We start from the raw sequence: 10,623 nt of genomic DNA on the forward strand, positions 1-10,623 counted from the left end.
GACTACTCATCCTCATCCTCATCCTCATCCTTATCTTCCGCTCCCTCCTCCTCGTCCTGTACCCTCCTACCCCTCCCCCCCCCCCCCCGTTTCTCATCCCTGCTCTTCCTCTTCCTCTATTTCCTCTTTGCTCTCCTCCTCCTCATCTTCCTCCTCTGTCCTCCTCCCCATCCCCCCTCTTTGCACGCTCTGACATGATTCCACCTCCTTGACGCACCTTCCTTGACTAGTTCTTACCCACTCTCCCTTCCTCCCTCTCCCCTCTCCCCTCCATTCTTATCCTTCCATGTCCTCTCTCCACCTTTCCATTCCATTCCCCTTTGCTCTGCTCCTCTGCATTTCTGCTCCTGTGCCCTACCTGCTCTTGCTCCTGGTTTCAAAACCAACTGAATGCTCCTTGACGAGAACTGTTCATCTCACTTTTCACGAGCAGCCCTCTGCATGTTCTTCCTGTTCCACCATCACGTCGCCATTGGTCCATGTGCGAGAGCCGCACAAATGCCGAGGCTCCTTCGCTCAGTCAGATCTCCGACTTGCTGGCAGACGGCACGGTTCAAGTCTGGAAGAGATCACTAGCTCCCAAGGAGGCGCTAGCAGGTACCCTGAGAGATGACCGTGCTGCTGGCTGACCGGACGTGCAAGGAGGAGCGAGGGGGCAGGGCACTCGGTCAAGACGTTCGAGCAGCATGTGGAGCCGGAGGAGATCTTTGTGGTCGGCACGTCGCACATCTCCAGGAAGTCTGCCGAAGATGTCGACCGTGTGATCAGGGCAGTTCGGCCTGACAACGTGGTTGTGGAGCTGTGCAGGAGCCGTGCGGGGATCATGTACGCTGACGGTAGGAGCGGCGACTCAAGGTCGATGGTGCTGACGATGCTGATAGGAGGAGACGTGGAGAAGAGCAACGCGCTGAGTATCTGGGGGAACGACCCGATCAAGGTGAAGAATGTTGAGAGGCGAGGACGTGAACTTCTTCCGTGATTGCTATGAGTTGTCATCATCATCTGTGTATGTTGCTGATTGAAATGAATCTCTACATGTCGCTGACCGAAACTTGTTTGTTCCTGCCGTCACCATATATTTGCAAGGCGCTTTCTCGATCGATCTCTCTCGGTGGGCCTGTGGCTCTGCTGCTGCGAGTTCTGCTTGCACGAAATCCAGGTGAAGAGGAGGAGGAGGAGGAGGAGGAGCAGGAGCAGTACTTGATGTATTAGGAGGACAGGGGGGAGCGAGGGAGAAGAGAACGAGGAGGGAGGAAGATAGAAGAAACTGGAGGGGAAGGAGGGGGAGAGGATGATGAAGAAACACGACTGACGATGCCTCGTGTCAAGTTCTTCAACAGACACTCAAGGAGACAGGGATAGACTTTCGAGCGGCGAGGAAGGCTGCGGAGGACGTCGGAGCGACGATCGTCCTAGGTCCCCGACAGCCGGGGATGGAACTCCTGCTGACAGTGAGGAACAGGTGATCGACCGATCGAGATCACCATTGAGCGAGCGTTCAGATCGCTCTCGAAGCAAGAGCTATTCCAGGTTGCTCCCTCCATCCCGCTCCCCTCCTCGCCCTCGCGCTCACCTCCCATAAGCTGGTCAGCCTGCTGGGCAGCGGTGTGGGTAAACTCGACCCCGAGAGCTCAGAGGCTCTGTCGGACTCAGCGCTCAAGGCGCGTCCTCCTTTCTTACTTGTTGGTCTCCTCTGATACTTCCGTAGGACAAGGACATCCTTGAGGGGTTGGAGAAGTCGCTGGCAGAGTCTTATCCCTCCCTGCTGGAACCGCTGATAGTGGAGAGGTGGAGGAGGAGGAGGAGAGAGGAGAAGCGAGGAGAGGGGAGAGAGGAGGCAGGAGGCAGGAGTAGTCAGAACTAGAGAGGAGAAGAGAGGAGAGGGGAGAGAGAAGGAGACAAGAGGAAGAGAGGGAGGGAGAAGGAGGAGGCGAGAGGAGGAGGCAGAAGGAGAAGAGGGAGGGGGAGGAGGATGGCTCAACTGATCAGCGTCTTCAGAGACATCTTCCTCAGTCTGACAGCGAAATCCTCCATGGCTGTCAACGGGTGTAAGCGGGTCGTCGCTGTGGTTGGGAAGGTGCGTGAGATCTGAGTGACGTCAGATGCTGAGGCTGCTCCAGGGGCATGCGAAGGGAGTAATGAGATGCCTGTCTGAGAACCACAACGGAAAGTTCAAGGTGCGAGAAGAGGAGGAGGGGAGGGACGAGGAGGAGGAGGACGAGAGGAGGAGGAGGAGGAGGGAGAGCCTGAGGTGGAGGTCAGGCATGGTCAATCAGGGTCAGGATCAGGAGGAGGAGGATGCTGGTGTTGGTCAAACCTTTTGAGAAGCAGGATAACTAAAGCAGAGGGGATGGGAGAAGAGGCATAGGAAGCACTGGTGGTGGTAGTGGTGGTAGTGGTGGTAGTGGTGGTGCCGCCGATGATGATGATGATGATGATGATGATGATGATGATGATGATGATGATGATGATGAGGAGGAGGAGGAGGAGGAGGAGGAGGAGGAGGAGAATGATATCTATGTAGACCCTGACATGGACTCCGACTCGAGCTGCTCTCAAAGACAAGGTATTGTTGCTCTCGTTGCAAATTTAGCCCTCACGTGTTGAAACTCTCAAGGTGTTTGGAGTAGTTCCAAGGGTGATTGTGAATCGTCTCGTCGTAGACACGATTGTCTTTGTCCTTCTCTTTTACACCCTCAAGCTCGTTTTCCCCTCTATCAACATGTTTTGATTACTTTCACTTCGACTTTAGCATCACATTCTGATTGAAGATGCGAAAATGCTTCTCCCTCTGCCGCTCCTCCATCCTGTGAGCAAGGAGGTTCGGGGTAGATTGCCTGCAGTGCAGCGGTGAGAACCAACGCCCTCCTCCTCCTTCCCTCACCCTTGCGACTGCCAGCTCTTCTTCACGAGGTGCTCCTGCAGGATCTGGCTCTGAATGTCGCTGCTGGCGAGATTGTGCCCCACGTACGCCTTGCGTCTCCTGCCAGCATGTTGAGCATGCCTTGCCCAGCTGCTCTCCTTGCTCCTCACCTCGACCGCACGTACTGCCGCGAGATGTCGTCGGTCTCCTCCATCGCCAGGTACACGGAGAGATTCTTTATGGACTGCTGCCTGTGAAAGGCGTCGGGGGAAGATCAGGACAGGAGGGCAGGCAAAGTGCAGAGATGAAGGAGAAGGGAAATTGGAGAGAGGGAGGAGGGAGGAGGGAGAGAGGGAGAGAGGGAGAGAGGGAGAGAGGGAGAGAGGGAGAGAGGGAGAGAGGGAGAGAGGGAGAGAGGGAGAGAGAGGGAGAGAGGGAGAGGAGGGAAAGGGAGGGAGGGAGGAGGGAGGAGGGAGGAGGGAGGAGGGAGGAGGGAGGAGGGAGGAGGTAGTTATGAGACAATCGTGCTGGTACCTCATCTCGTTGATCTTATCAAGAGCTCGTCCTAGTGTGCTCAACTGCACGTTACTTGCCAGCTCCTCCGCCTGCTCAAGACAAGTCTTCGCCTGTTCCAGCGTGTCTGCTGCACTGTCTCTGTTTCCCTTGGTCCAGTCTTGCAGCGCCACCTTCGCCATGTTCTCAACATTCTTGTATGAGTTCTCGGACCGGATGAAACGCTCCCAGTCGTCCAAACACAAGCGAGCAAGCCGCCGAAAGTTTGTATGCGCATGTTTCTCGTGCATGGAGAAGAGGTCAAGGTCCTGAACTCTCTTGCCAATCTTCTCCAGCTCTGCCTGACTCTCTTCCTGATCCAGCAGCTCGTCTATCTCCTGCCATCGAAGCAGCGAGAGAGAGGTATCCTCTTCGCGCTCTTTCCTCTTTTCCTCCCTCTCTGCAACCCGGCGTCTCTGGCTTTGAATGAACCTGACGATCTTTGTTGCTGCCTCTTCTCTCTCTTGCTCATTCGTCAGTCTCGATGGCTCTGAGTCTGACTTGTGCGCTGATGAGTTTGACGATATCCTCGAAATTCGCTCCACCCCCTCGCTCGTGTCAGTCTGCTCACTTCGTCTCCTGTTCATGCTTTCTTTCAGCCGCAGTTGAGATCTAGTCCTCCCGATCGCATGCACGTGTCCGACCATGGTCGTCTTGCTCTTCAAATCATCCTCCATGGGCCTCGCATTCTCGCCTTTACTCCTCTCCTTTCGATTGAGGCGTATCTGTCGCCTCTCCTGCTTTCTCTCTCCTCCAACCGTCTGATTGAACGTCGGGTTGTACGTTAGCGACCATCTCTCTGTACATCTAATCCGCTTTAACATGCTCTTCCTTGAGCATTCAGCTCGCAGCTCAAAACTTCGCGTGCATCGATTCTGCTGATCCTGCTGCTTGCCTGACAGTTTCAAACAGCTGAATGTATCCGGAGAGCATCTGAGTTTCCACTCTCCCGATCGACCATGACAGTCATCCTCCAGCAGAGATCTTTCAGACAGGAAGGAGTTTCTCCTCTGCCCGCTGCTCTCTCCCCTCATCATCTCCTCCCATCGATGGTCCCTCCTCCGCTCTCTCAAACTTTCCTTCTCGCTCGCACTCAGGAGGTCTCGATCACGAGACAGCAGGAGGACCGCATCTCCGTTCCACTGCAGAGGCTCGCTCTCCTCCTGGCGAGGAGCTGAAGCGAAGGTTCGCAGCCACCATTGCCGCAGTAGCCGCCGCTTCTTGTCCTCTCCCGCCATGCTCCCTGCGCTATCCGTTGCTGCCAGCAAACCGGAGCGAAAGGGCAGCGATGTCGAAATACAAGCAGGACCGCTGCCGCGTATGCCGGCCCGGGCCGCGCCTGAGTGACAATGACGAGTACGCCGCCGCTCAGCCGTTCACTGGGGCGCCGCCGCCGGCCCGGCCCGGCGCCGCCGGGTCCCCTAACACTAACTCAGGTTCAACAAGTGTCAGCCGTCGCCCCGGGCCGCCGGGCGGCCCCGGCCCCCCCGGGCCCCCGGCCGGGCCGCTGGGCCACGGGCCGCGGTCAGGCCCTCCGAGCCTGCCAGAGTTCCGAGGAGCCGGGAAGCCTTCCGAACTTCGGCGAAGTTACCCGCTCGGCGGACTCCGGCGGACTCCGTACTCGGCGACTCGGGCCGCCCGGCGGCCCGGCGGCCACTGCACGGCGCCACTGACCGTGAGTGGCGGCTGAGTGTGCCAGCCAGTGTGGCACACCGTCACAGGCCTGCCCCTGCTGAGCCCGGGGCTCACTGAGTACGGTACCGTACGGTCAGCGCGGCCTTCAGTGCAGTGCCCAATACCGCACTGTGAGTAGGGCCGCCGGGCTCACTGCCGTGAGGCGGCCGCCCGGCCCGGGGCCCCGGCGTCGGAGGGGGCCGGGGGGCGGCCGCCCGGCCCGGCTTCAAGTTCTCAGTGGCACCCGGTCACGCCGCGGCCCCCGGCCCCGCTGGTCGGAAGTTCAAAATCAGTACCCGGCGTACGGTACTACGACTGAGGCAGGTCCGGTCGGACCGGACCGTCCGCCGCGCCGCCGTGCCGCCGGGGCCGCACGGTGCCCGGCAGTGCAGTGCCGCGTGTGCCGCCGTGACCCGGGGGCCCGGTGACCCGGTACGCCGTTGGGTGACTTCAGCCTCGGAGTCGACCGTGCGAGTCGGCCGGGCCGGTCATGGCTTGTGTCCGATTTACTCCGAAAGTTAAGTTAAAAATCAGTACGAGGACAATCAGGAGAGTCGAGGAGGCTTGACCCTGTCGCACAGGCCAAACGGCGAGAAGAGAAAAGACAGCGAGAACCAAACCTAATCCTGCCAACTGCTGTCACCGAGTCCCCCAAACTTAACTGATACCTTCATTTAACGGCGCGCAGGACAAGGCCCCCTTGTGTCATGCGGCGTACGGTCATCATGAGCTGTAAAAGTTAACTGAAGCCGCCACGTGCCGCCACGCAGTGCCAGCCTGAAGTTAACTTGGACCTGCCCGACTCCCGAGGGCAGACAAGATATCTGTAAGCCTCCGACTTTCCGACTGAAACCAATTATAATCATGGGTCACTGACCGTGGACTAGAAGTGTACCGTAATAAGTCATGATAACTGAGCGGCGTCTCGTGATCATCTCTGTAGGCAGTAGGCTGACCAACACGTCTGACTGTCAGCAGTGCCGCCATGGCTCGTAGCGCCTCCTCGGTTTACACCTGACCATCAGTGCCGACCTTCCAGATGCTTCTGCGACTGAGATAATGATTTGAGATTGAAGGTGGTGCGATCACTGCATCGCTTGCGAACCGAAAAGAGTTCTTTTCGGAGACGGAGACCGGAGATCGGAAGAGTTACGGCTCATGATGAAGCTTGTATGCTGCTTGTATGGGGCATGGCCACCCCATCGCAAGCGACCCTCTTCCAAAGCCACCATTTCACCTCCTCTTCTCGTCGCCATCCTCCTCCTTTCTCCTCGGGCCCTTCCATTCCACTCTCCTCACTCTCCTCAGATCATTTGACCATCTTAGATTATTCCCAACCTGACTAGTTCTCACATCTATGGTTGGAATCAAGAACATGCCGAAGGCTCAAGATCCCTCTGGCCTCCAAGCCTTCCTCTCCTTCTATGGCTCCTGCCCCTCCGTCTCCCCCGTCTCCAGCCCTTCCAACCTCATCTCCGACTTCACTGCTCTGCAGCAAGCTTTCCCGGACACATCGTTCGTGGAAGACTGGGAGGAGCTGGAGGCAGCTGCGTTTGCAGACAAATACTTCCCATGGGACACGATTGCGCGCTGTACTCAACACTCAAATATGATCGATCTGAGAAAGAAAGAAACTGAATTCCGCATCACACAATAATGCACAGTCTGGTTTTGGCAATTCAACACTCTGCATTCTATGTGATGTACCACCGTTCTGCGACTTGTGACAGCACATGCATGGTGTTGCTCAAGATGTAAATTTGTGAATACTTTCCAACGGGAACTGAACTTTTCTGAGGTTATTAATTTTGAACAACATATTCTTTTAGCAAAAATAATTTATTGAAACGAGAAATTGCCTGTTTGCTTTTGTTTTAGTAGTTTGCTTTCCAAACATAATCTCAACTACAAACTTCCACGTTCCTGATGATGCAATGTTTGAAAACACTGTGAAACTGCCCTTTCGTTGTCGAAGTTGTGCACAAGCTCGCTCAAGGCTTCTCATGCTTGGACAGTACTTGCCCCCGTCAGGTTGGATCGGCCAGTCCAGTCAAACCTGACGCATTCATGATAATCATTCATGGGCGCTCGCTCCATTAAAATCGCCGTAAATTCCAAACATGAGTAACGAGTAAAGAACGGGGCTATAGCTAGTGGTGGTTTAGTTCAGTCTCAGATGACTAATCTCTCTAACATCGATCGATTCGCGATATCGTTTTAAAAAGAAGATGGGGTCTATTGAAGCGACGCGACCGAAAGGTCCACCCTACCCCCCTTAAAACTCTCTGATTTGCCCTGGTAACCACCCCATACCAGTAATGGTTTTATTCCCCAAGTGAGGTAGCACATTCGATGAGTATTGACGGTCAAATTGACAATGATCCTCATAAATTTGAAAGTTGACAGAAGCCATTTTAAGATGTTTGGCCTTGTCGAAATCTCAGCGACCCGTCGCATCGGTTTGAACGAGACGTTGTGATCTCAAGATTCCGATTTTTCGTCAGCAGAACGTCATCCAACTCCCAGTTTATATCGCCCCTCTGCCTCCCTCGATTCAACACGTCTCTCCCCATCCTTCTCGTCCCCCTCGCCCTCGGTCCACGTTCCCTTCAGCTTCATCTTCCCTTTCCTGCTTCTTGTCTCTTAGCTTTCCCTGCATCATCGAAACCTCGCGCGGTCACCTTACCTCGACACCCTGTAGTCCTCGGTACCAGAGTGTACCTCCGCTCGTACCGCTCGAGACTCTGAATCTTATCTTCGAATGTGCATCGGGATAGGGATGATGCCAAAGGCTCAAGATCCCTCTTGCCTCCAAGCCTTCCTCTCCTTCTATGGCTCCTGCCCCTCCGTCTCCCCCGTCTCCAGCCCTTCCAACCTCATCTCCGACTTCACTGCTCTGCAGCAAGCTCTCCCGGAGACATCGTTCGTGGAAGACTGGGAGAAGCTGGAGGCAGCTGCGTTTGCAGACAAATATCTCATGATGCACTAGCAGTCTGCACACAAACAGCAAATAAGATGGAACGATTTTCGCAACACAGTCAAATCACACACGTACAGCAAAACGGATGGAGCAATTTTCGAAACATAGACCAATCAACATGATGCCATGACAATTGGTCTGGTCATGATACAGACAGGGAACACGCATGGAACAAGAAAGGGCCGCGAGATGTGTGCTAATTCCAATCATAGATGACACTCTATTCCACAAAGAACCTCCGTGTACATTTGTACCTGTAATATATGTAACATAAACATCATTGCAATAAAGTACTGGCTTAGCTACTACGGTCTGGGAGTAAACCCTGTACAGCACCTGTCACTGTGATTCAGACTGAGTAAGGACAATGAAGACTGGAGAGCGTAAGAAGACTCGGGACACAAAGGAACACAAATCAGTCTTGAATACAGAATGTAGAAACACAATGTGACAGGAAGCCCTGCCGAAGGACAACGTGATCGGAACGGTCACATTGAACATAGAGACTCAGTTCAGTATGGTCGGCACTACAGCACGGTATTGAGATGTATGAAAGTTGAGAGTCCAAGCAGTGATTATCCGACTCGATGATGAACCGGATCGACGCCGTCCGACGTTCATCCGGGGCCGACTCAAACCCACTTGGAATCGGAAAGTTGGAAGGCTTGCATCGGACCGTGCCGCCGCTGGGCCGGGCAGTCACAGTGTCGGATTGTCCGGCGAGTCCGATCGCCGCCGACGGACTCTCAGTCGGACGCCGCCGTCGCCGGGTCACGCCGGCGCCGGGGGAGCCTTACGGCGACGGTCAGTACCGTACCGTACCGTGACGGTCCGCGCCGGCCCGCACGCGGCAAGGGCCGCGCGCGGCCGCTCCGACCCGGCGGCCGTCCGCCGTCCGCCGAAGTCACAGAGTCACACGTTCAGACTCGGCGGTCGGCGTTACCGTCTCCGAACCGTAGCAGACTCTCCGAGTCACGTTGGCACCGTGGTGGCACCGGCCGCAGCGAGTAGCAGCCACGGTGACAGCTTCCGGAGCCGCCCTGACCCTCAGCGGCGGCGGCGGGCCCGGCCTGCCGCTGCCGTGGCGGGCGGCCGCCCGGCGGCCCGGCTGAGGGCGGCGGCCCGCTGGCGCATAGTGGGGACGAGGGGCTCTGCTGTTTCAGTTGGCGCGGGATGCCGGCAGACGGGCGATACGCGTTCCTGGTGGAATGGCTGGACCCGCAGGTAAGGGAGGGATGTGAGGAGGAGGGAGAGGAGGAGGGAGAGGAGGAGGGAGAAGAAAAGAGAGGAGGGTGAGGGTGGAGAAGGGAGAGGATGGAGGAGAGGACGAAGGGGGGGAAAGAAGAGGATGAGGGAAGAGAGGATGGAGGCGAGTGAGAGCGCGATGAACGAGGAGAAGAAGGGGGCAAGGGATGGAAGAAGATGTCTCTGTTCAAGAGGGGAGATCGACTGCTTACCTGCCCTGATCGCTGTGGCTGGATGTTTACGGTCAACTACTTTTCTTTAGGCGCAGCTTTTACGGCAATACATGTTGTTCTATTACACTGTGGACCGCACGATCGAGATGGTGAGTCTGAACCCCTGGAAGCTGTCCCGTCCTCGTTGACTGACGTGTTCTTGTCACCAGGATGACGTGAAGAATCGGAGGAAGTTTTTAAGGCGATGTGAATTCCCGACCATCACCTTTGAGGACCTCTATGTTGGCGGGACTGTCAGCGTCTACTCGCGGGAGTTGAACATAGTCGACTATGGCGACGAGTTCACGAAGAGCGCCATAGAGAAGAAGAGCGAGAGGACGCTGGGGCTCATCAAGCCTGACGCCTTCCTCAAGGTTGGCAAGATCGTCGACGCTATCTACAAGGACGGCTTTCGTGTCGCGCAGCTCCGCACGCTTCAGCTGACGAGGCGGGATGCCATGGAGTTCTACGCGGAGCACGAGGGGAAGCCCTTCTACCCGGCGCTGACTGAGTTTATGTCCTCCGGCCCCATCGTCGCGATGGAGCTGGTGGCGGATGGGGCCATCCAGAAGTGGCGGAAGCTCATCGGACCCACCAACACCTTCACGGCTCAGAAGGAAGCCCCGAGTTCTCTCCGAGCTCTCTTCGGGACTGACGGGACGCGCAATGCCTGCCATGGATCAGACTCGACGGCGTCTGCTGATCGAGAGCTGGGGTTTTTCTTCGGCTCTCCCTCCCGATTCCCTTCCACTGCTCGCTTCAACAACTGCACTCTGGCTGTGATCAAGCCTCATGCCGTCAAGAACGGGCACGCAGGAGCCATTCTGGATGGGATCATAGAGGACGGGTTGGCGACGATGACCGTTGCTCCTCATCCTGACGATGCGGCAGGTTTGAAATCTCTGCGCTGCAGCTCTTCAATATGACGCGAACTAATGCGTCCGAGTTCCTGGAGGTGAAATTGATTCCTCCTCCTCCTCCTCCTCCTCCTTTTCCTCCTCCTCCTCCTGCTCCTCCTCCTGCTCCTCCTCCTGCTCCTCCTGCTCCTCCTGCTCCTCCTGCTCCTGCTCCTGCTCCTGCTCCTGCTCAATCCTCCT

General features: G+C 56.3%; 5 protein-coding genes across 5 annotated transcripts in view; 4 read left to right on the forward strand and 1 right to left on the reverse strand.

Moving 5' to 3' along the window:
- Window positions 1–286: 286 nt before the first annotated feature.
- Window positions 287–2,324, forward strand: GUITHDRAFT_134290 (hypothetical protein; the record flags this gene model as incomplete). Its single annotated transcript, XM_005838903.1, has 11 exons — window positions 287–373; window positions 434–519; window positions 544–597; window positions 643–836; window positions 882–937; window positions 1,087–1,159; window positions 1,330–1,416; window positions 1,463–1,530; window positions 1,709–1,788; window positions 1,999–2,077; window positions 2,121–2,324. The coding sequence occupies 11 exons, from the start codon at window positions 287–289 to the stop codon at window positions 2,322–2,324; spliced, it is 1,068 nt and encodes a 355-aa protein (XP_005838960.1).
- Window positions 2,325–2,737: 413 nt separating this feature from the next.
- On the reverse strand, window positions 2,738–4,653 carry GUITHDRAFT_134291 (hypothetical protein; the record flags this gene model as incomplete). The annotated part of the gene is made up of 4 exons (XM_005838904.1): window positions 2,738–2,837; window positions 2,885–2,983; window positions 3,034–3,114; window positions 3,398–4,653. The coding sequence occupies 4 exons, from the start codon at window positions 4,651–4,653 to the stop codon at window positions 2,738–2,740; spliced, it is 1,536 nt and encodes a 511-aa protein (XP_005838961.1).
- A 1,793-nt stretch (window positions 4,654–6,446) lies between these two features.
- On the forward strand, window positions 6,447–6,746 carry GUITHDRAFT_102596 (hypothetical protein; the record flags this gene model as incomplete). The annotated part of the gene is made up of 1 exon (XM_005838905.1): window positions 6,447–6,746. The coding sequence occupies one exon, from the start codon at window positions 6,447–6,449 to the stop codon at window positions 6,744–6,746; it is 300 nt and encodes a 99-aa protein (XP_005838962.1).
- Window positions 6,747–7,850: 1,104 nt separating this feature from the next.
- On the forward strand, window positions 7,851–8,078 carry GUITHDRAFT_102597 (hypothetical protein; the record flags this gene model as incomplete). The annotated part of the gene is made up of 1 exon (XM_005838906.1): window positions 7,851–8,078. The coding sequence occupies one exon, from the start codon at window positions 7,851–7,853 to the stop codon at window positions 8,076–8,078; it is 228 nt and encodes a 75-aa protein (XP_005838963.1).
- A 1,160-nt stretch (window positions 8,079–9,238) lies between these two features.
- Window positions 9,239–10,623, forward strand: part of GUITHDRAFT_92567 (hypothetical protein) — a 2,163-nt gene continuing 778 nt past the window's right edge. Inside the window, exons 1-4 of the mRNA XM_005838907.1 lie at window positions 9,239–9,293; window positions 9,577–9,636; window positions 9,697–10,373; window positions 10,418–10,481. Coding sequence (XP_005838964.1) covers window positions 9,243–9,293; window positions 9,577–9,636; window positions 9,697–10,373; window positions 10,418–10,481 — 852 coding nt within the window. The 5' untranslated portion in view covers window positions 9,239–9,242. The remainder of the gene's footprint in view (window positions 9,294–9,576; window positions 9,637–9,696; window positions 10,374–10,417; window positions 10,482–10,623) is intronic.

The sequence above is a fragment of the Guillardia theta genome (genome assembly GCF_000315625.1).
Source record: "Guillardia theta CCMP2712 unplaced genomic scaffold GUITHscaffold_10, whole genome shotgun sequence".
Taxonomy (NCBI): Eukaryota; class Cryptophyceae; order Pyrenomonadales; family Geminigeraceae; genus Guillardia; species Guillardia theta.